Below are 25,930 nucleotides of genomic sequence, written 5' to 3' on the forward strand. Positions count from 1 at the left end.
TATTCTTGCATGAATCATCAAGCAAGATTTCTGTGTCACTTGTTGGGAAAAGGAGCCAATCCTCTATTAAATACACTCGTCTGTCTCATGTAACTCTGATTCTATATCTAGATATAGCCAGGTCACTCTGCTAGTTGTATTTAAAAAAAAAAAAAAAACTCTTTAAACTAGAGAGAATTCAGGAAAAAGAAAGAAAAAATTTAGTTTTATTAGAATATGCTATGCTAATCATCAGTTCCTCTTCTCAAAATTTTTGAAAGAAAAATTAAATATAAACTAATGACAGGATAGGGATGTGGGTGCATTTATTCCAAAATTCAATCGAGATTTTTTTAATTTATAAAATTAAGATTGAAAGAACATTTTATATTTTCAGAGAATCAATAAACATTTTAAACAAATATATTCAAACAAGCGTTTCATATGTAATTTTATGGGACATAAACTGAACAAATAATCTAGATCTTTAAAAAGAAAATCAGATTGTAGTTTTTCATTGCATACCCTTAATGTCTAGGTTTAAAAATTTGGTCAAAAGTTCATATTATACATGAATAAATATGGTATTTCTTCATCGTGAAGACAATGACCAACAGTGCATTTCAGATGAAATTTCTATTTTTCTTTGTAGATAAATATTAGACAAGCTTCACAGATTTCATTTGGCACTAAAAAAGATTATGCTATATTATAACCTAATTGATGTTAACATTTATCTTTTTGTTTTATTACTATATCAAAGAAGGAAATTCATTGTCTATAACCATGAAAGTCATAAGGAGTTATAAAGTTGGGGTTTAAGTGTGATTATTAATATGGAGTTTGCAGTTAGTTTTGAGTTCAGCAGCAATGAAGCAATCCAGAATGAATGACTTCATATAGATGGCATGTAAAATAAGGAAGACAGAGACAGATTATGATTGCAAAAAAATAGAAAGATGAGATAAATGTGTGTAGTGATAGTGTATAATTAGCAAATTTGGATGAATCTACAGGAGTAGATAATAAAGAAGGTAAGGTGAAAACTCTGCACATCGGTGGAGCAGTGTTTAATAATACTGTATTAATTTTAAATTTAAACTAATCATTATTAGAGGTAGGTTAAGTTTCAACTATCACTGGTTACTTCTCTTAATTGATGGATATCTGAAATAATATTAAACTGTTTTAGATTTTCTTGGCAAATCTTAGGAAAATTAATTTCATTTTGTTTTTATGACTGCTTTTTCCTTGCTACCTAGCATGGGTTAGGTGAGTATATAAATAGAAAATATACAACAGAAGAACTTTAGAAGGGGCTTTAACTATACCACCTCCATTTATACTGTTGTATACATTAATCATTTGCCAAACTCCTGTTATAAGGAGGTATCTTACTTAAACTAATGTTTTTACATTGGTATTTAATTGATTGGATCAATCCCTACCCAGTATATGACAGGGAAGAAATTGATATCTGTTCGTATTTTGGCAATGTCACAGTGAAGAAGAAATCAACTCTGATAAAATTAAAACTAAGAATGAAGAACAAAACTATATACTTCATAAGTATGTATATGTGTGTATAAATGTAGGTGAGTATACATGCACAAACACTGTTCTACTTCCTTTGTTTTTATATTAATATTGAAGAAAGGTAAAACAATAAGCAGGTTCTATAAATAAATTTATAAAATTAAAAAAAAAATTCTCACCATAGTTTAAAACAAATGTAAAGTTCAATTTATAATTCAGTTGAAGGGTCTAATAGTTAAGGAACATTAATAAGGTGCATATAGATATTTTTTTGTGGTCTATCTATTATGATGCATTCAAAAGTAATTCATATGAAAAGGATTTTTGCAAGAAATCAAAAATTAAAAATAACTTATTGACAGAAAAAATGGTAACTTCTTTCACCTTTGTTTGTCCAAGATCACAAGGTGGTGGTTGTTTAAGTACTTGTTTCACTGTTTGTACCAAAGTATCAGTTGGTAACACTTTTATGGCATCCACTAATTGAACTAATAGAAGTTGGTCTTCGCAAGGTACTGGTATTACCTGAAATTAAATAAAATTTATATCTTAATAAGCATATTAATAGTTTTCAAATGAAAATTTATGTTGCATTAACTATCACTCTTTTTAGTATCAAAAAATTTCAGTAGCTAAAAGTAATTTTAAAAAATTATTTAGTAGCTGCCATTTTTGACCCTCAAAGAAAAATAATATTCTTTAAAAATAGAATAATCTCTAAATTGGAGAGAGGAAGAATGTTTAGTGAAACAGATAAAAATTCAATACTAAAAAATTTGTCTTTCTTTAAAACTGTTTAGTTAGTGGATGAAGGGGACAACCTAGATGACATTTGCAGGCCCCTTTCTTCTTAGCTAGGTGAGATTAATTCAGTTGCTCAACTTAAATATCTATGTTTTGATTCATGAAAGGAAGACATGGATAGGGAAGGAGTTCTAAAAGGCTGTAACTTCTAGTAAGAAGAACTGGTATGCAGCTTGTCAGTTTAGTGGAGCAGAACCCTTAGTAGTGGTAGTAAGAGAATAAAATAATGGTAACAATGGATTAGAAGTTGTTGTGCATAGGTGAGTGAATCTTTGCAGTGGTCTTTTTGTAACTGCAATCTTCTATAGATGCAGTGAAAATTTGAAAATTAATGAGTTATAGAATATACTTCCTGCTGGGTGGTTGGTGTTAGGAAGGGCATCCAGCTGTACAAATCCTGCCAAAACAGCCACAGAAGTCTGGTGCAGGCTTCTGCTTGGCTGGCTCCTATTAAACTGTCCCACCCATGCCAGCATAGAGGGCAGACATTGGACAATGATGATGATGAATAAGTGCAGAAATCATTGTTCATTTTAAAGTCCACTTTCCCATGCTTGTATTGTCAGATAGTTTAAGGTAAATTTTCTACAGGCAGACACACTTCCTGTTTCCTAGCAAGTTAATATATTTCCCCATGGTCAGACATGTTTTGCAGAATATTGGAAAGGAATAACACTGCTTGTATGACAGTGACACTCATTTACAACTATGATGCAACACCAAGACATGAAGATACACGCACACACATGGTGGGCTTCATTCAATTTTCAATACACGGTTTTGGTTAGTCCAAGACTATAGTAGAAGACACTTGCCCAAGGTGCAATGCAAAGACACTCAACCAGTAACCAAGTATTTGGGAAACAATTATCTTAACCACACAGCACCTGCACCATATCCACTTCTGTATCAAGTAAATATAAAAGTAAAAACTGGTAACATAAGACATAAACCAGTTCTGATTGAGAATAAAGCAGGTGAGGCTAGTGTAGTATTTCTAAGACATTAATAAAAGTAAAATACTCAAAACCCTGGAATGTTTCCAAAATTGATAATTGTCATTTTACCTTTTCTTACTGAATAATTATTCATATCTTTGAAAACATAATACCTTTTTATTATAGCCAGGAACTTTTCGTCTTCTGTCATTCCAGGCAACAGCAACAGAGCCAAGTAAATTGCAGCCATGAGGAACAGCAACAGGACTGAGAAATTCCAAAATATATGAACGAACAACCTGAAGAACAAAAAAAAATAAATAAATAAAAATTTAAAAAATAAAACTGAATATGAATTGTTTATAAATCAATGTATATAAGTTGAAACAAATTGTTGGCGTTTTATGTTTTTTTAATAATTTTTTATGCTGTCCTGTCTTATAATATAAATAGTTAGACTGTCAATTGTATTTCTCTATTTAATTTATTGTTTGTATTTTGTATTTATACCCCTATTTCTGTGGCATTCAACTGACATACCAGTGAATTGGATGTTTTACACCCCATTGAAGGAATTTTTTCCTTCATTTATTACATATATATATTGGGTCATCCCATAAATAATGCATTTTTTTTTATTAATCTAAAATATACTCCCCATTTTCTACATTGCTCTTCCATCTATTTGGTAGACGTGCAAGGCTCCCCTCTTCCAAAATTCACTTGTCTGTGACAAATACTCCTCTACTACTCTTCTGATCTCATTTACAGAATTCATATATTTTTCATCCAAATAATTTTGAAGACTGCAGAATAAATGATAATCAGATAGGGCAATGTCCAGTGAATATGGTGAGTGAGGTATCTTTCCCATTCAAACTGCTTCAGTCTTTGGAATGTCATCCTCACAGCATGTAGTTGAGCATTATCCTGATGGAAGAATACCTTTCATCTTGAAATCAAAGACGGTCATTTTCCTTCTAGCACTGACTTGAATGACTGGTTGAATGACCAAATCCAAACTTCTCTGCTAGTTCTTAAACAGTTACAATGGGATTTTGTTCCACCAGGGTTTGCAGGACATCCCTGTCAAGCTCTACAGATCTTCCAAGATAAGGCTCATCTTCTAGGCTATAATTTCCAGCTTGAAATTTCTGGAACCACCACTGACACTGATTTGCGTTTATTCTTCGATCCCCATATACTACATTAATATTCCTTGCACTTTCTGTTGCATTGTTGCCGTTATTGAACTCATAAAGCAAAATATGCTCCTTTGTCACTTCCATTATAGCTTTGAAAAAATAACTGTTAAAATAGAAATGCACTCTTCAAAACTTGCACCAAGAATAAGTACAAAGTAAAATTACTACCTGCTTTTATAGCAAGTTGATGCAGGTAGATTATCTTCCCGTTCGACTTTTAGTTCATGCAATTGAAAAAACTGCATTATTTATGGGATGACCCAATATATATATATATATATATATATATATATAGTGCTGATGAAATTATAGTTACCGATTAGATACTTAGCTTAAGAGCAGAATGCATCAGATTCAGACATGAATATAAATCAACTGGTAATAACAATTGTATCTGTTTTGGAAGAAGAACAATTTTGCAAAGGAGAAGGTACTGCTTATGGAATCAATCATAATATATTATATGTACTTATTTAACTCCAAGAGTATGCAAAGGAAAACCAGCCATTTGAACTTGGAGCAACTAGGTATAGAATTTTAGGCACTGCAAAGTAGCATTTGGCTTATAACTGCCAATAATATTATGCTATACAACTGTTATGATAATGTTGCCCTAATAACATGTCTCAACATCTGTCATTATCAACAGTGTATTTTTGTTTGTTTTTTAATCTAATTTTCACCATGACAGTGATACATTAACTTTTACATGGGTCAATCCCTATCAATGTTGGTTCTGGATTTGGTGATGTTTCCAGTAACAGGGCTGTTTTTTTAAAAATTATTTGTTGAGTTTGGAGTGAATATGACCTTTGCAGGCTCTCCAAAACCAGTAAGGTTAATGATATTAATTACCATCATCATTTAATGTTTCTTTTCCATGCTGGCATAGGTTGGATGCTTCAACATGAACTGGTGTGCCTAGGGACTGTGCCAAGCTCCAATATCTGCTTTGACATAGTTTCCATGGAGTAATGTTCATCATAGCACCAATCCCTGTGAAGGTGCTTGGCTAAGTGGTTGGGCTATTTGGCTCAATATCATAAGGCCATGAATTCAATACCTGGCAGTGCATTGTGTCCTTGAGTATGACACTTTATTTCCTGATGCTCCAGTCCACTCAGTTGGCAAAAATGATTTATAGCTGTATTTCAAAGAGCCAGCCTTGTCACATTCTTTGACAAGCTGAATCTCCCTGAGAACTATGTTAAAGATAGACACTTCTGTGAAGTGCTCAAGCACTTGCATGTTAATTTCATGAGCAGGCTGTTCTGCTGATTGGAGCAACTAGAGCCCTCATTGTCATAGTGATGGAGTGCCAGTTTAACACAAACCCCTGTACAGAGGGTACCGGGTGTTTTTTATGTGATACTGGCACCAGGGAGGTCACCAAATAAAATATGATAGAGGGAACAGGAACAAGTGCCATGCTGTAGGGAAGATGCAAGGTTACCTGTTAGAAAACAGAGAAGATGAAGATGTATCAGAGTGCACCCTCAAGCTGCAGGAAGATTAATGCTATTAATGTTCTATATAACCTGTCAGAGGCAAACACCTGCAGGAAAGGCATCAGCAGAAAGAAGATTCCAGAATGCTGATTTGCTAGGGAAGGAGAAGTGGGAATAGAGGTTAGTGCAAGGTGAAGTGGGGAAGTTTTCGATGCAACAACGGGGAAAAGAGATAGAGAGATGAGTGTACTAAGTTGGGTGAATGAAGGGAACTGCATACTAAGTAGTAAAAATATTACATGCAATTACAATATACCAAAAGAAAATTTTAAAATATTAAAACCAGTAGAACATTTATTCAGTTGACAGAGTTCATACCTTGGGTGCCCCTATAATCCAGTTATGCTGAAGAGCTAAATTTTCTTCTGATTCATTGATAGCTTTCCATAAAGTAGCCATACACCCAATTATACGTGGAAGTATACTTAAAAGGTGTGTGCGGGCTTCCAAAAGTGGTACTAAAAGTGCAGCATCACTTTGGGAATTGGCCTCCTGAAAAAAAACACAAAAAAATATACAAAATAAAATGTTTAAAGATGAACCAATAAAGATGAACTAAATATAGCCTCAGTGTAATTCTAGTCATAGTTTTAAAGGCTCAAATGTTTATTTAGAAAATGAATAAAAAATACTTCATTTATTAAAGAAAATAATTATATTGTAAAAACATCTATCCTCACTTATTATGGAGGAGGTGGGGTTACCAAAAGAAAAATTACAGTAATAAATGAATCGTTTCTATGCATTTTGCAAATGGAACAAATGGTAGCTTCATTGGCACCAAACTCATGGTCCATAACAATGAAGCTTCTACTGCCATGTATTGTCTTCATCATCTCTACTTTTTTCTGTAGAAAATACACTCATATGCATTGCTTGTTAAGACCAGGGGCCTTTGTGTTTTTTCTGATAACTGGCCCCATATTGTTGGATATGAATATGTAACCTTTCAGCACAGTCATGTAAACACAAGTGATAGACAGTGAATTCTGGGCAGCTGAGCATGTGGGTGGTTGCTGGAGTACGTTATAGCAGTACAAACAGAATCTTTGATCACCAACCAGTATTATCACTCACAGATCAACTTGTGATAAGTACAACATGGTCCACAATTGAGCATAGCATTTAATCTTTGGTCAGGTGTGAATGAATCATTGATAAACAAGGTTACATGTAGTGAAATTGCAGCATGCAGAATTTAAGCCTTACAAATGAGCAAATAGCTTGTTAATAATAGCAACTGAAGATGTTAAAATTAATAAGCCAAATAGCAATACAAATAGGTTTCAATTAGGAAAGATAGCTCCAGTGTTTTAATCAGATTAACTGTTAAAATGGAGATGTATCTAATTCACTGTATCAGTGTTGTTTATTATAATAATAAAAAAAAAGAGAAAATTAAGAAAATAGAAAGGTTAAAAACAAAACAGACAGATTATCAAATGAACAAAAGTAAATTATATTATCATCAGAATTACTATTTTACAGGATATATGATATAATTATCAGTGTATAAATTTAATTTATACAATTTTATTAATACTAAAACTTATGATTCTACTGAATTTTAAAATCTGGTAAAAAAATAAATTTAAGAAACAAAAAGAAAAATTTTTTTAAGTAAATGAACATCATTAAACTGGAATTCTGATGCTAATTTCTTTTACATAAAAATAACAAACAAACCCAATTAAAAAAAGCACCAAACTGAAATATAAAAAGCAAAATGTACCCCCCTTTTATAGAATCTAGTCAAATGTTATAAATCTAATTTGATAATTAACTATGGATAACTTATTTTTAAAAGCATAAATTTATAAATGCATTGATCATATTGAATTTATATAATTATACAAAAATTGATGGATAAAATACATGCTATCACCCAAATGATGATTTCCTTAATTGCACAGTCCATGATATATATATATTTATATATATCATATATATATATATGTATATTAATATTTCAGACTCAATAGAATATTAAATACATGTTCTTTGAAACCCATTCATAAATAATGAAATATTAAAAATCAAAATATTTTTTGAATTTGTACTTTCAGGTTTAAGTTGTTTAAAATCTTTAAAATGCTTGAAGGGCAGAATTGATATCAAACTATTTATATACGATTTATTTTATGCATCCTGCAAAAGCAACTGATTTCAATTTGTTTGAAATAATGATACTAAAAGTGCAAAGACTTTTTCTTAAAACAAAATTATTGTAGACTGATGAGAGAATTTGCAAGTTGAATTAGCAAACTACATTCCTACCCTCAAATTTATTATCTTTAAATCAAAGAACAAATATGTATCATAAAATCCTCCCCTCCACTAAATACTATTTATGAGCAAACAATATACAACTCAGCAGCATGCATACCCGACTACCACTGACTGGATTGAATACATGGATTAAATTGGTGAGGATCTGGCCAGCAGTATATGAATCCACAGCAGATTGAATCCCCAGATTAGGCAGGCTGTGTTGATTGATTAAGACAGGGGAACTATTGTCCAAAAGACAATAGTGACAAATTCTGGTCAATCCTTCTAACATAGTCAACACATGGTCTGGAGGAAGACTCTTCATCTGTTGCTTCCTGAAAATATAAGTGAATCATGTTAATATGCAGGTCTCAGTGGTGGAAATGTGAATGAAGCAGGAATGTAACTGAAAGTAATTATTGTCTAAATGAAACAGTTTTATTATAAATTGCTTAAGTTACTGCACCCACTCCCATCACAATATCTATTTAATAAGGGTCTACATTAGAGTTGGCTGTATGTGGTGCAATTACCATGACCCTTCTGTTCAGCTAGCCATCACTCCTTCTCCTCATCCAGGTTGTCAATAGACAACCATCACCCGGCTCTGTTACTAGCCATTGCCCACTCTCTATCATAACACCAAACAGTAGTTGCCATCACTGCTTTTTTTATTACTTTTTTCTCTAACACCTTCTTGCTCCAAACACACTGTTTCTCTCAACATTACCATTCATTATTCTTTCTCTCTTACTCATCATTTCTTTTACTCTCACTTATTTCAGCTTGTCACTTCTATCACACTCATTTCCCATCATGCTACTCTTGGTGTTTTCTAGTCAATGTCCTTAACATGTTAGTCTGTCATTTTGTTTTTCATCCCTTGCTTGGTATCTTCATTTCTTTCTCTGTCTCTCTCATCTATCACCTTCTAAGTCATATTGACTTGAACAAATGGAAACAAAGCAAAGAGGACTTTAATTTTACTGGGGACAAGAGAACCTCTTTAGTGCAGGTGCAACATGAAACACAACTAGGACACTCTATAAAGTGTTTGACATCAGGATGGTTATTTAGCTTGAACATACAAGACTTGGTCCCCCAATCTATCTAAGAGTGAAGTAAATTCAAATAAAAATTGGTTTAACAAGTCCAACCATGCCAGTAAGGAAAAGTGGATGTAAAATGATGATGGTGGTATATAAAATGAGATATTTCTGCATATCTACGTGCATGAGTATGTATGGCAACTAGTTAGAATCAAATTTTTTTAATGTAAGGAAACTTGCAAAAACTTTAAACATAAGTTTTGGAGGAGGTAGATGTGATTCCATCAACAAAATTTCCACAAGGTTTGGCAGTTATGTTTGCAGTAACCCTACACTTCAGAATGCAGGTAATTATACATAAAGTACATATCTATCTATTTTTATATATATATAAACATATCTCCTATTCACATAGTATACAGTGTACATGTGTATGTGCATGCATATGTGTGCACACTTATGTATTAGCACACAATTTATGAATATTTACAGTATTTATGAACTATAACAGATGCTTACCTTTCATCCTTTGGAGTTGTATACAAAGATGAAATTGATTCAAGGTTGCGGCAAAGCTGTGAAACAACATTCATAACAACCAAAGCCATGGCCTTTCCCATATGTGGCAGGGCAGCTGTTACCATGGAAATCCAGTGACGATGCATATGAGCTCTATGAGATTGCTTGAGCGCACTAAGAACTGCAGACAAAAACATGCCTTGTTGTACAATGGGCCGTCCTGAGTTATAACGTACACGTGACAGAGAAGGATTAAAGTTTACTTTTGTGCGATCCCAGTCAACGGATGAAGATGTATTATCGTTATTTGCTGAATCCCCACTGGTTTGATTAGGACTTCCCTTAATTAACTGAATATGACCCTCCAACATAATCATCACAAGCAACAGGTTTAATAGCTTTATTTGAAAAGTTTCATTAGCACTTTGTTCTAAGCTGTCCTCGTTAAAGGATATAATAGTTTCAGTGAAACTCACTCGATGCATGACACTGTCTGATATCTGGCGTGAATTGTAGACACTTGCCAAAACAGAGTGTAGAATAGCTTTCTGCAGCTTGCATTTCATCAAAAGATCACTGATGTAAGAGACAAAACTTTTACCACTTTCTTTCATTATATGGATTAACTCTGATACGAGATGGGTTAGAATTTCAGCACTGAGTATGTGAACCTCTTTGTTACCATGAAGTTCTTCAAGTGATAACTTGCTCATCATCAGATTTGGATAGTATGATCGAATGAAGTATAAACAAAGAGAAATCACAATTTCTAAGTACATATTTGTCCGGTAGTTTGATATCACATCCGATGGTAATTCTCCAAAGAAGTTATTTCCAAAAACTGATTTTCGGTGCCTTGCTAGAAGCATCTGCAATTTTGGCAACTGTTGTAATCTGTTGTTACTGATGCTGGTTGTTGCCATGGCAGTAACCATGAGCCGAGGACATGTTACAAGCATAGACTTGAGGGTTGATAGCGCATAGAGAGTTTGCTGACAGTCGTATTTCTGCACATAGAGAAGTATATGCATATGCAATGTGTGTATACCTGTAGCTTCTTCTTCATTTTCATCTAAATTGTTGCTAATGTTATTTGATGATCTACCAAATGGTCTAGAGAGATCGGATTCACTGCCAGTTGGAGAATCAATCTCTAATCCTCTCTTATCAATAGCATTCAGGAGATCCTCATCATCAAGGACGCTACTGTCTTTAGACATGGAGCCAGATTTACCATCTGGAAGAGAGAAATCGTCGGGAATATCGACTTGTTTGCTCAAAAGCAGTGGCTCCCTTGTTACTTTGTTAACAAGATCATCCAGAATGCCAGTGACAATATTTTCACTAGTCTCACCAGCAGGTTCCTCAACAGTGACCACATTATTGGATGGATCATCAGTGACTGTGCCAGCTAACTCTTGCTTAACCCCAGTAGTCTGATCTTCTATGGGATCAGTATTATCCAGTTGGTCCTTCTCATCAAAATATATACCTTCCTTTAAACAAGTTTCCTTTGTTAAACGTCGGATGCTTCTTAGATCAAAATTTTGAGCAGGTGGTGGAAGCTCAAATCCATCAAATATAAGCCGATCAAGAGAATTTTCTGATCCACCAAAGGGATTGATTCGGAGCTTGAGATTCTCTGGGTTCACCCTGTCAAAGGGCATATCAATTTGTGCTCTAGTTGAAGCAGTCAAAACACCAGATCCTTTTTCGTTCATTACAGTTAGAGCAAAAGATTTCAGCTCTTCAACATTCTTCTTTGAGATATTTTTGGTCTTAGAACTAACATGATAAATAACATTTCCCCCTTCGCTACTGATGGCAAAGATTTTGGTGTCTGATTTATCCTCATCCACATCTGATAGCTTCACTTTTTGGGGTTGATGGATATTTACATGTTGTATGGATATTCTGGAAAGAGCAATAAAAATACAAATAAATAATGACTTCAAACTGATGCTGAACATTAAATGATATAATCAGAGCATCACAAATGTTATAAAATTTTGACAAAATCTTTACTTAAAACACTAATTATTGATTAAAACAAATATATAGACAGACATACAGATACAAACACATATATCAGATTCTGGTACAATGAAGAGATTAAGCAAAACTCAGAAGAGGGATATGTCAAGTTGTGAAATCCAGCCTAATTTACCACTTCAAGCTTCACAGAGTGTGGCCTTCATGTGAATAAGTGTGATACATGTTTGTATGTGTGTCTGCAACTAATAGTCTTCATCATTATAAGTAAACCTTTTATGTCAACAAATCCATCTACTACTTCAGTATAGATGCATGTCATAGACCAAAGATTCAGTAATCCTTCCTTAAACCAGAGAAAGAAAATATATAATGTTAAGAGTTGGAGTGAATAGTCTTTGATAGTTTAATTTAACATTTATTTTTCATTGAAGTGTATTTTAGAAAATATTTATAAAATCAGAATATTTGCATATTGTTGAGACCAAACCCCTTTTTAGATTAAATATCTTTCTGATCATTAATTTCTCAACCATGGAAGTTAGCAGAATTATGCTTTGATCTTATGTTGCTATTATTCTTGTACCTTGACCTCGTAGATGTTGTACCTGACACACACAAACACTACACTCAATATGAAACTTGAAGTAGTAAGTTAGGTTGGATTTCACACCTTGACATATCTCTCTACAAATTTAGTATTAATTGCTTTTGGCTGGAATCTGATGTATATGTTGACATATATGTATGTCAGTCTGTCTAATCATCTAATAGTAGGTTAACATCGAAAGATTAGTGAGGTAAAATATAAAATGTAACAAATGCTTATATAGAAATATAACAAACCTGGCGGTATCTGGATGTAAGAGAATAAGAAGGGTAGGTTCTAGAATTCTGTAAATGCCACCACGCTGTATAGTGTGCATTAACCAAGTACTAGCTAGTGTTTTCGCAGAACTTGTATCTTCACGGAGACTATCTAATACTGCAAACATTGACCTGAAAATATACAAATACATTTATTCATTTGCTATAAGGAATAAGAAATGTATGAGAATAGCAAGTGCTTTATTTGTATTTAAATAGTAAATCTGAAGTCGATATTTACCGATCAAATGTTCTGAGAGGCATTCCAGGGGCACGACTAGTTTTCTTATCACGGATTAAATGCCAGAGAACAGTAAATTTTCGGAAAGCTTCAATACGTTTATTCTAAAAAAAAAAAAAAAAAAGATAGAAAAGTTACACATTATTCATAAATACTCAATAGTTTCATTGGATTAAACAAGAAAACATACTTAGAAGAACAAAGAAATTTAATGAAGTATTTTTGTGTAATTTACTACGAGTAATGATGTATTATTGCTTCTAATAATAAGAGTGGTATAATGGCATGAATACGGGGGATGGGATAGGGGGAGAGATATATTTGATTAAATATGTTTGATTGGCACTCCAGGATAATGAATGGTAAAAATGACTGTGGTTGAATTTCATCTAAGAATGTAACTAATTCCTCACAAGATGTCACCGTCATTTAACATTTGTCTTTCATGGGATAGTCTGACAGGATCTGATGGGTCCAAGGGCTGCATTGTAAGCCATTGTCTTCATTGGCAAAGTTACCCTTCCTAACGTCAACCACTTTACAGCATACACTGGGTGCCTTTTTCATACCACTAACACTAGTGAAGTTGCCATGCTGCTTGCAAGATTACAAACTCTGCGGAGGACAAGATCATGCCAGGAGATGACAATTAGAAAGGAGTAAAATATGAGAGAAAAGGTTCAGAGTAGAACAGGTTTTTCTCTGTAGAGATGCTACATGACTCACATTTTAGAAGAGAAGGTGGAAATGATAGGATGGGGGTGAAAAGTGAAAAAAAGCATGGTGATGAGGTGTCAGAGTGGACCTTCAAAGCATGAGGTGTGTAGGAATGAGTGGAGCAGAGGAGGTGGGTGGAAAAGTAGCGGGTGTCTGATAGTGCAGAACAGCAGCATTGCAGTTTGGCATGTTTGGTTTTTAACCAAATCTGGAATTCACAACCTTTTATAATAAAAATGATAATGATGATCTCCAACTTTGGCATAATGCTACACATTTTGGGGAAAAAGAAAACACACACACAAAAAAGGTGACAGTTGATTGCACTGATTGTCATAAGCATAAAGGCAATGTTACCGTGGTGAAATTTGAATTCAGAATATACAGGAATATAATTACTGGAAAGTGTTGCTATGCCTATTGTTCTAACATTCAAATGTTATCTATTTTTATGATTAATAATAATTTTTAAGAAACAAATATGTTAACAACCAAATGATCACTATTTCAACCTTTAATATGGTTAAAAAAAGTATCAAAAGTTTCTAACATAGGTACAAAGACCAGAATATTTTGGTATAGTGGTGTGGTCGGTTAACTCAACTCTAGTACTTGACTGGTACTTTAATCAAATCCAAGGGAATAAAAAGTAAAGTTGATTTTGGTGGAATTTGAACTCAAAATATAAAAAGCAAGAAAAAAAATCATTGCAAATAATTTTCTTTGAAATCCTAACAAAAGTGTAACAATCTCTGAAGAAGGAGTCAAAATAAGCCACTGAGCTCTTCTATGTGGGCCTTTTTCTACAAGTTTTTTCACTCAATTTTATTGAACTTGCAATCCATTGAGCAGTTGATGACTTTTAGATGGTCTTTTGTGTCAGATCGGTTTCATTTTTGCTTACATAAACATTGCCAGTAATGGAAATATGGATGGGTATAAATGAAAGATATTTTCATATGTAAGACAAGATATACATGTTGGCCATGAATAACCCCCCCCCCCCAAAAAAAAAAAAAAACAATCAACAATGAGCCATGATAAAAGGTAGTAGTTTATCCCTGCTCTAACATAAGGCATGAAATGTGAGAACTTACCGGTTCATCTCCAACAAGAGCACTGCCAATCACATCTTCACAGACCCAACTGTTTGGTGTTACTTGGTGCAGTTGCTGGAATAATTCCACACTCCTTTGATGATTATTAGAAGTAGATGCATCAAGATGATTCCATAAATTTTGTGCAACCATCTACAAGAAGCATACAGATATATGATTCAATATATAAATGCACACACACACATATATATGTTGCTATTTATAAGGTAAACAGAAAGCTTGGATAAATTTTAAAATCTAAAAATCACAAACTTCATTTATACACACACAAAGCATATTTGTAATATATATGAGGGCAGTGGCCTAGTGGTTAGGGTGTTGCATTCATGATCATGAGATTGTGACTTCAATTCCCCAACTGGACAGTACTTTGTGTTCTTCAGCAAAACACTTCACATCATGTTGCACTGCATCCTCTTTCATACCCGACATGCGACACACTTTGCACCTGTTCAGACAATGTCAAGTTGGAGGGAATGAGCTAATGTACAGCACATACATTTGATTAATATAAACAAATAATTTGTGCAGATCATTCATCTAGAAATGGTGGAAAACTCATTTGTCATCTATGACAGGTGAGTTCCTGATGTAATATATATTTGGAATGGATTTGTCTGTCACCACTGTGTGATTCTGTACATTTTAATTTTAACAGATATGCAATGTAGCACATTACACTTATTCAAGATGACTGAAAGAAGCTATCAGATGTAAGTGAAGGCAATAGGCAAAAAAAAGGATAATGAGCTGGATAATGATTTACAATGGTTATTTCATTACTTGCCTGGGCATTGCTTCTTCATGAATCTGATCTGATGCTTAATATGGAACTGCTCTACTATGTGGATTGACAATCAGACTGTATGTAACAGGTCAAGAAATACAATGATCACTAAAATGGAAGCTGAATGTTTCTCATTTATTTCCTAATGTATTTCTCTTCAAATGTTTATGCATATAGTACTGTGAATAGTTAAAAATACTTTCATGCATAAAAGTGGCTGCACAATTTCTTTTCTTTTTAGAAAAATTCTATAGGAACACGTTTCAATTTGCAACATGGAAGTCATGGAATAAGAAAATAAGTTTCACAATACAGAAAACCACATTATGGCATTGATTCTCTTTTTGCATGCCATTACTGTCCTGCTAAACACTAAACTTGGCATGTCTCAATGTTCAACCTAGTCCTACACAGAAGTTTTCCAAACTTTTACCTCCAACATGGAGAACTTATCTTCATTCTCTATGGACTCAATCACTACTAAAACCTCTTTAGCATACACATCACTCCTCAAGCACACACATTCAGACACATCCAAACCCACATGTAACAAAAGCATCACCTTTCCCATGAATACACATACTCACCTTCCATATAACTTCCATAACTTCATAAACACAATCATATACACTTACATGGCACCTACACACATTAAACAAATACATAAACTCATATGTACTACATAACATACACAACATAGCAACAGTCACAATAACACAGCAACGACATAAACATATACACATTCCCCATAATATCACAAACAACTTCTCATTACAGTTACCAAAACACAGTTAAGCACACATTTATACATGCACACAACCATACATACCACACACTCATTCAAACACATTGAATTCTCACAACATACAACACAATACAGCAATAAATTCAATAAATCAACAAAATAAAAACTCACTGCAATAACATATAAACACTCACTCCCTGAGTCCCATCATTCTGTCTGTGCACTACACCCACTGAAAACACAGCTAATCCATAGACAATTCCTTTTGTCCAGCTCCATCTAACTAATAGATTCATCACATGACTTTTACAAAAGCACAGAAACATACCAATTTAAATAACATGTACAAATATCTAAATTTGAAGCAATGTTCAACCCAATATAATCTATAGACCAAGATGCTGAAAAATGAAAACCACTATTACTTGAAAACATTTTTAAATATTCAAAGTCAAACAAAACAAACCTGATAGAAAAGGGTATTGTTATTAAGATATTTGAGATGCCTGGGCAGCAGTGCTGGCAAAATAACTACTGATATGGTTCCACCATCATTGCCAGATGACGGCTTCCGTTCACTGCCTCCATCATCTTTGCTACGAGACTCACATTCTACTGACTGAGTCAGACTAACCAAATCCAGCATTGTAGAAATTGCTGCTACTTGAATATGGAAATTGTCAACAAAGCAACTACAAAGAATCAAATCTTGCAGCCATGGGGGTAGTGCAGAGTCCTCTTCTGTAAATAACAACAAATAAATAAAAAAAGATAAATAGAAAAATTAATAAATAAAAAGATTAAAAGAAACAGTTAACTATTTATAATATTACCACATCTGATGGCATAAAAGATGCCTGGACTTATTAGAAGAACCCCAATTTCAGCAGCACATATTCAGGGAAAAAAAAGTTTTAGTGCATTAAAGCATGCATTATAGACCCAACTTCATGTATAGAACCCAGAGTGATTTTTTTCCCTTTGACATAAAAAAAAAAAAAATGCATCTTATATGCCATCAAATATGCAATGTTTGTGTGTGTGTGTGTGTGTGTGTGTCATGTTCTTGCACAAAATAATGCACAAATAGGAAAAGGGGGGAAAAAAAAAAGAGTATATAACATATAGCTGAATTTTGTCCTGTTGATAAGCTGAAAAATTTTTACTGCTATTTGAGGTCACAGTTAGCAAATATCTTTAGACTCTCCCGAGCTAGTTTCTATTGACAACCATCCCTCATTCTTACTATGAGCCTGCTCACCTATGTTTATATCCATCTCTCCCCCTCTCCCCACTCAAATGAAATCCTTAACTCCCTATCATTCATACCTCCATCAATCTCCTATCTACTGTATTATTCTGTGGCTGTCAGTAATGTTACCTTATATTATATTACCATTTCTGAACTGCCAGCTCTTGAGAGCTACTCTCAATTCACATCCAACCCTCATTCTTATGATTGTAATCTCAACTCATATTTATCCTACCCCTTTGTTCACCTTCCACTACATTCATCCCCCATATACATCTGGCTACCTCCATCTCTTACACTCCTCCAACACTCTTGCAACCATATCACACTGCCTGATTCTTCTTTATCTATACTCTCTTCTACTAAATTTCTTGGACATATTGCTTTAAGAATACATTCTGACATCTCATTACTGTCATATTTACTCTTTTTCTCAGGTACTACTCCAGCTACTCCCAGATTTGCCTATGTAACATGCAAGATTGTTATGAATCTCTTCTTGTCCTTACTCTACCTATCATATTTTAATCGGTCAATGCCTTGCATAAAGCAATGACCTTATCTCCTATCTTCCCTTTCAGTCAAGAAGGCTCTTTAGTCTTGTAAGTTACAAGGTGACCTCAATGGTGCCAGTACTAAGAGAGGGGAAGCACTCACAATACTCTGGCATTAGGAAAGACATCTAGTCATAGCAATCATGTCAAAACTGAGATACTGGAGCAAGACATGGTCCTTCAACCCATTGCATTGAGTCTATCAAAATATTCAATGCATGCATTTTGGAAAATAGTCACAAGAATCATGATTGTGTGTGTGTGTGTATGTATTGTAACGAATGGAAAAATTATATTCAGATAATTTCTCATTTGTACAACATGAATTAGAACACTGCTCTCTGGTTTTGCAAGTGAAAACAGAAAAAGAATTCTTTGGTGTCATGTGACTGTTTAAGGTGTAGGCGGTATGATTTTGGCGCACTTTTATAGTGTGGTTGTAGTATAAAGACTACAATTGCCCACGTGGTGAGTTACTTCATGCTGGAAGATGATGTGCAACAGGATGAAAGCTGACATGAGCAGTTTTTTATGTAATAGCCAGTGCCACATGATTGATGTGCAAAATGGTGCAATTCACGTGGAACAGTTGACACAGTATTAGGTGTTGAGTATGAAGTTGGTTTTGGTGGTTAATATGAATAGTGGAAGGTTTTGAACTGGCTGCGAAAATAGTGAACTTGGCAACGTAAGGAAGGTGGAATGGTACAGTAAATTCAGAAGTAACAAGAGTTCATTCAGAAAAAAAAAAAAGAGATAAAAAAGATAGAAAATAAATCATTAGATTGGTGAATAAAAGAAGAGCTCACCAAAAGAAGTCTACATATTTCAGAGGTAAATGAAAGAACTCTTTAAAGAACTGGCTATTTATTCCATAAATGTTAATGGCCTCTTAATTAAAGTTCTTGTATATTGGTTATACTCAATGGTTTTGTTTGTTATTTTCAACTCTCCTGATTTCTTTGACTACTGCATCTTCTGCTCTAAGAAAGTTGGTTTGTTGAGCTTACCTATGCGGTCTTCTGAGCTATTGGACATACATTGCTGTATTGTACATGGTTTCGGGAGGCTGCGTGCAGTGTAACAATATATATAAATTACACTATCTTTTAAATACTATAAAGTGAAAATGTACTACAGTTTTTGTTTTCAAAGTTATGAAATTTCTGTATAACAGACAGTTTATATAGCAAAGAGACATATTTGATATATCTGAACAAGCAAAGCATAGTAATACGAGGAAGAAAGGAGTTTGTATGTTTTTCAAAGCTGCTGCTAGCAGCTGTTATTAATCAGTCAAGTACTGGGGTTAATATAATTGACTAAACCTCTCACTCAAAACTGTTAGCCTTGTACTTAAATTTACTACTACTACTACTACTAATAGGCAAGCTGGTAGAATTGTTAGGGCATCAGTAAATTACTTAGTATTTTTTCTGGGTCTTTACACTCTAAGTTCAAATCCCATCAAAGTCAACTTTGCCTTTCATCCATTCAGGGTCAATATAACAAGTACCATTTGAGCACTAGAGTGGAGTTAATTGACTAGCCCCACTCCCTATTATTATTATTTAGAGTGGTGGATAGGCAAAATGATTAGGGCATTGGAGAAAATGCCTTGCAGTATTTGTTCTCAGTTCAAATCTTGCCCAAATCAACTTAGCCTTTAATCTTTTGGAATTGATAAAACAATTACCAGTTAAGTTCTGTACCTCTTTTAGAAATCATTACTGTTACTATACAATAACTCTTACTGTGGTCCACTAACCATGCTAGAAACAGTGGCCAAATCCCCCTTAAATTACACCTGTCTATCTTAAAAAGAAAAGGACACTATCTGAAAATAAAGTGAGCTAATCATAGCTGGAACATTTTGTTCATAAGTCTGCTTCATAAAGACTATACAAGAAATAAAAACAACATACACATGGTTCTAATTAGATCTTAAGGCTATCACTGAAATATTGAACTCAACCCTGCGCATATCAGTATTCTGGTGCAACAATGGCTTAATGCATTGAACTGCATTTACTAACAGATAGCTATTCAGAGGCCTTACCAGATATCATCAGAGAGACCAGCCCATTAATGTGCTAAGTTTTGTGTAGGACAGGAAGGCATGGAAGTTCATGATTGCTAACATCTGAAGCCATGGGAGGTAGGGAGAGAGAGTGAGATCTATTTACAGCTAGGTTGACTTGCCAGTTGTGTGTTAAGTGCCTAAGCCACAATCGGGGCAGTAACCAGTCAAAAGATAAATACACTGAAACCTTTAGCTGGTAACCTGGCATCTTATCAAATTGGCTAGTTTGCAAACATTGTGTATGTATGTGTGCATGGACATTCTTTTATTAAAAACCTTGTCAATTTCATTATATATTAGGTTCAAATACACATGTATGTATATGCACACACACACATATATATATTATATATACATAGCCACAGTCTTATCAAAATAGTAACCTAGATTGATCACCTTTTCTTTACTACTTATAAAGTAGAATAGAATTAATTTGTTTACAAACTGAAATAGAATAAATAGAACAACCTAAGGCAAAGATTAATTGAAATCCCTATATGTATGTAGGTGTCTGTAATACTCTCATTTATAGAGAACAGAGTGTAGAGCATAGATGAAAAATGAATTCATGCAGCACTGAATATAGTACACCTGTTGATCGTAAACACAGTGGGTGGTAGTTCCAACACTGACACTATGAAACAAAACATATTTCCCAGAAACATTGTTTTAAATATGCAGGTGAAAACTCATATGTCAACACTGACTTCAGGAGCTTTCATGTATATTTACATATGTTTGTGCACTCTCTCTCTCTCTCTATATATATATATATATAATATATATATACACACACACACACATATATATATATATGTATATAAATTAGAGAAGAGCCACCATGAAGCAATTCAACAATGATATACTGAAATCATACCATATAGAAAAAAATTAAAGATATGATAAAACATTTACCTAGAACTAAATAAGGTACTAAATAATAAATAAATAGTATATAGTTAGTAAATAAACTACACATGTTTCGTGGCTATATTTTCAAATTGATAACAATAAAATCAATTCAATTTAAATATAGTCACTCATCAGGTCTAAGATAAAAACAATAAAATAATTAAATAAATGTACGTATATTATCTTATAAGAAAAGATAAATATATATATAAATACGTAATATATATATATATATATATAAGTGAAAACTACCAGTATGTTACAGCTGGATTTACTGTTTTATATATATATATATATATAGATATATATATATATATATATATATATATATATATATATATTTATATGCATATAAGAAGTGTAGCTGCAAATGCTGACGTTAGTGAAAGCACCATTTTCAAATACAAAGGCTGTACCAAAAATAATGTAAAAATGGGCTATAAATTTATTATTAAAAAATATAGATCACTCAAACTGAACATGTTTGCAGAGTAACTTTTCCTCCTGTTCTTCATTGCATGCAAATAATGGATTCCAGGCAGAATTCCAGGCAATGTGTTATTACTAAATTCTTGATGAAGGAAGAACTTTGGTCGTTCAATGTCTGAAGAAAGTTACAAGTTAGTTAAAGGAGATGACACCACTGACAAGAGTAGTGTGCACAGAGATGGATGAAGTTTAAAGAAGGGGAAGCCAAGCATGTAGTTGGAAACCATCAATTGCAATCACTAACATGAATCGCTAGTGAGTGAATGAACTGATTCATGCAGACAGACACATCACAGTTCATGAGCTTATTGCACAACTGGATTGTAGTCACAATGCATTAGAGAAGGTGGTGGAAGACTTTTGAGTATTAGAAATTATGTGCAAAGTGGGTACCTCAACAGCTGACATCCGATTTGAAGGAGAGAAGGATGGAAGTCGGTGCTGATTTGGAAGACATTTTATTCCAATCTGGTGACAGGAGATGAGATCAGGGTGCATCTTTGTGATTCAGAAACAAAGACTCAGTTCATGGAATGGTATCACACCTCCAAGACCTATACAGGTTCAAGACCTAGTATTCAACACAGAAAATCATGGTTTCTGTTTTGGGGGATGATGAAAGCATTCTCCTTGATTTTCTGGAATGTGGCTATACTGTTAACTGTGAGAGGTACATTGAGACAGTTAAAAAATGATCTAGATGTACAAAATGTGTGCAAGCACGCACATCTTTGGCAACAAATTGGACAATCAGTAAATTGGGCTAGATCACTGGTCACCTGTCCACAATACATTCGGATCTGGTGCTCACTGATTTCCACCTATTCAGTCCAATGAAGTATAGCCTTCAAGGACAACAATTGAGTGAGACAGTGAAAATGGCTGAGAAAAAGTGGATAAAAACAGTGCATAACTGAATTTTTTCAAAGAGGATTCAAACTTTGTTTTCACAATGAGGCAAATGCATTGCTTATGATGGAGTCTATGTTGAGGTTAACCAATGTATAGAGAAAGAGTTATTCTATAAACATGTGTAATTTTAACAACCTATATCAGTTAAAAAAAAGTTATGTCCACATTTGCATTATTTTTGATAGAATCAACATAGCTTAACAGATGAAGGGTACATTGAAAGCCTGTAAAATATCCTTGCAATAGGGCTTAAAACAATTTCAGTTACAGAAAATAAACCATGTCATTTAAATCATAAGAGATGTCTGTAGAGTTTTTTCCTCTATTTTTTATTTTCCTTATATAATTCTAAGCTGACCTCAACCCAGTCAACAGAGGGGAAAGATAAATAAAAAGTTAATTTATGGTTGTCGACACTAGTTTAATTTAGAACAGCTGTTCAATTCTAAGTGCTAAAATATGAGAGAATATAATTTTTTCAAAGAATTGTGAGATAAAATTGCTGAATTTACTAAAGAAATTTTATAATAAGAGTATAAGTTGTTTTAGAATGAAGAACAGTCCCACCAATGAAACTAACAGTGTTTAGAGATTTCCTGATTATTTATTACTAATTCTTTTATGTGAAAAAAAAAAAAAAACACAAAGAGAATATTACTAAGGAAACAGGAAACTTGAAAATTTCTTACAAAACATGATTGCTATGGAGCAACCCATGCTAGCATGGAAAACTGACGTGAAACGATGATGATGTGTTGAGTGTGTAAATTCACAGGAAATATTGGGGTAGTTATAAAGGTTAGGTGAACAGATTGATTTTTGTTCAATAAATAAATAAAAGTTTTCTTATTTATGCTTGCAATTTTTCTCAATGCCCATATGTCAATAACATATGAGAAAAAGCCTCTAAGTGGTCAGGTCATTTGATTTGCTAGAAAAAGCAGCTAAATCTCACTCAAATCACATCATACTCTGTTAAAAAAAGGAAATGAGCATCATCGTCATAAAAGTGAAGTTGCACATTTCCAGTCTGCCATGGAAATCATATCTAATTGCAAGAAAATTATTTTCTTGCTTGGAAACAGGTGAGGGTTGGCGACAGTAAGAACATTTGGCCATAGGAAATCTGCTTCAAACAAATTCCATCTAACCAATGCAAACATGGAAAAAAAGGATATTAAATGACAAACATGATATTCAATAAAGTTATACAGATACATGGTGACTGAGTGAAAAGAAAATGGGATGGTCAAAGCTGGGGTTAACTAAAGGTCTGCTCAATTAGAATTAGAATTATATTTTTCCTACAGCTTAGTTGAAAGGGGAAGAACAATGCTCATGACAGTTTTACAGGTCCTTTGAGACTGAGACTGGTACAAAGAAGAAAAGAGATATCCTCAAGCCAGAGAGCTGACCTGGATAATTGCTACAGAGGAAGATTCACATAAAGCACTCAGAAGTTAGATGGGTGGTGTTACATCAGGTGATAGGTTAAGTCTACTTATCTAAAAACAGAAACAGTCCCTTCGACAAACTCCCACACAATTTCCATCTTCCAAATTTCACACACAAGGCTTTGATTGACTGAAGTTATGGTAGGAGACACTTGGCCATGGTTCAGTGTGGTGGGAATAAACCTGGAACTATCTACTTGGAAAGCAAACTTCTTAACCTCACAGCCATACGTGTAAATCTGGGGTTAAACAACAGCTGAAGTGAACACCACATGTAGACACCAGATATTACTTGTATGAACTACAGTGGATCTTGTAGGCTTTTTCTTGATAATTAGCTGCAGATATTAGGGTAATGTTTTTTCCTCTATGGAAACTGTTTCATTTCTCTCTTTTGCCACTCCTTCAAATAATATCAATAAATAGGCACTGCATGGCACCTTGGAAAAGTGTCTTTTACTAAAGTCCCAGGTCAACCAAAACATTGTAAGGAGACTTGGAAGACAGAAACTAAGAGAAATCCATCATGTGTATTTGTGTGTGTGTGTGCGTGTGTTACTTTCACCTTTCCTTGATTTCATGTTGCAGTTGTATGTAAGTGTCACCATCATGCAAGCATTGTCATTCATTTCCAATACTCTACAGGAACATGTCTGGTGGTAGGGAAATCTTACTTGGAAACAGGAAGAGCAATCATTTGGCAATCATTGAGGCAAAGATTTGCCTCAACAAATTCCATTTGATGTATTAAGCATGGAAAAGTAGACATTAAAATGATGGTGGCTTTTTTCAAATAATGGTAACCCACGATAGCAATAGGCTTTTGGAAGTAAACATTTTCCCTCCTCCTCCTCCTACTACAACTACAACTACTACTGTTATTATTATAATAATTCTGCTTGTCATTATGTTACATAGCCCGTCAACACTTTCGCATGATTAGAGAAAAAGAGGGAGAGAAAAAAGAGAGTGAGAGAAGTGCTCATGATGTGAGGAACATAATTGTAACACTTTCACATGATTAGTTGAAGGGAAAGAGAGAACAAGAGAAAGAAAAAGAGGATAAGGTGAAGAGTGAGGCAGAAAGAGAGGGGAAAAAAAAGAGAGAAAAGTGTCCATGACATGTGGTGGGGGAACGTAATACTTATTATGTGGTTAACAAAAATTAGTTGAATGTAGTGATATTGAGGAGAGTTAGGAATATAATTTTAGCAGAGGGGTGATGTTCTGATGGTGAAATTAAAGAAAGGCAATGAGAGATGATGGTGGTGGTGGAAATGGTGAGTGCATATTGAAAAGTAATTTTTTAAAAATTGAACTGTTTTATATCACCTATCACTTAATGCATATGCATCTCAAACTTGCCATTCACATAAATAAACCAGTTTCCCATTAGCCTGTCATATGCAATGACTATCAATAAAGCACAAGGGCAGACATTTGATAAAGTGGGTCTGTTCTTGCTTGAACCTGTATTCGGCCATGGTCAGCTACATGTTGCAATTTCAAGGATTTGCAAATTATCTGATGTTAGAGTTAAAGTTATCAACACTGACAAACAAGGGAAAAGAAGAGGGGGAACTTACATGAAGAACACAGTCTGCAAAGAAGTATTGGATTGAAAAGTATATGCAAATTGAAATGTGTATTGGGTCTGACCTTGGCTTATAAGTTACAAACAATGTGGTTTTTAGAATTTGCCATGTTGCATTAAATTTTTACCCCATGAAATTGTGACCCCTATATTTTACATATAAAATAATTTTCTTTAATATATAAAGTATATATATAATGTATTAACTAATCATTGTATTCCAATTTCCTTCACTTTTCAATGAATAGCAAATGAGCGACTATCTTCTGATAGACACAACACAGGCTACACTTTCAGGGATTTTGGATAAAGTTTACAGGAATAACCCAATAGGTTTACTATTAATTCTGTGAAATATTCACGGGTCCTGGTAGTTATTATTATTATCATCAAGAGGGTAGTGC

General features: G+C 33.9%; 1 protein-coding gene across 5 annotated transcripts in view; it reads right to left on the reverse strand.

The window, feature by feature from the left end:
* The window catches only part of LOC115211956 (protein dopey-1), a 146,656-nt gene that overhangs the window by 49,542 nt on the left and 71,184 nt on the right, over positions 1 to 25,930 (reverse strand). For 3 of the 5 annotated variants that reach the window (XM_029780740.2, XM_029780724.2, XM_036503372.1), the window contains exons 9-17: positions 16,743 to 17,017; positions 14,724 to 14,876; positions 12,910 to 13,013; positions 12,648 to 12,800; positions 9,810 to 11,723; positions 8,357 to 8,576; positions 6,289 to 6,462; positions 3,431 to 3,556; positions 1,900 to 2,040 (exon numbers count right to left, since the gene is read on the reverse strand). In XM_029780740.2, coding sequence (XP_029636600.1) covers positions 1,900 to 2,040; positions 3,431 to 3,556; positions 6,289 to 6,462; positions 8,357 to 8,576; positions 9,810 to 11,723; positions 12,648 to 12,800; positions 12,910 to 13,013; positions 14,724 to 14,876; positions 16,743 to 17,017 — 3,260 coding nt within the window. The remainder of the gene's footprint in view (positions 1 to 1,899; positions 2,041 to 3,430; positions 3,557 to 6,288; positions 6,463 to 8,356; positions 8,577 to 9,809; positions 11,724 to 12,647; positions 12,801 to 12,909; positions 13,014 to 14,723; positions 14,877 to 16,742; positions 17,018 to 25,930) is intronic. The other 2 variants (XM_029780747.2, XM_029780731.2) reach the window with 2 other exon arrangements.

The sequence above is a fragment of the Octopus sinensis genome, linkage group LG1 (assembly GCF_006345805.1).
Source record: "Octopus sinensis linkage group LG1, ASM634580v1, whole genome shotgun sequence".
In the NCBI taxonomy this organism is placed as follows: domain Eukaryota; kingdom Metazoa; phylum Mollusca; class Cephalopoda; order Octopoda; family Octopodidae; genus Octopus; species Octopus sinensis.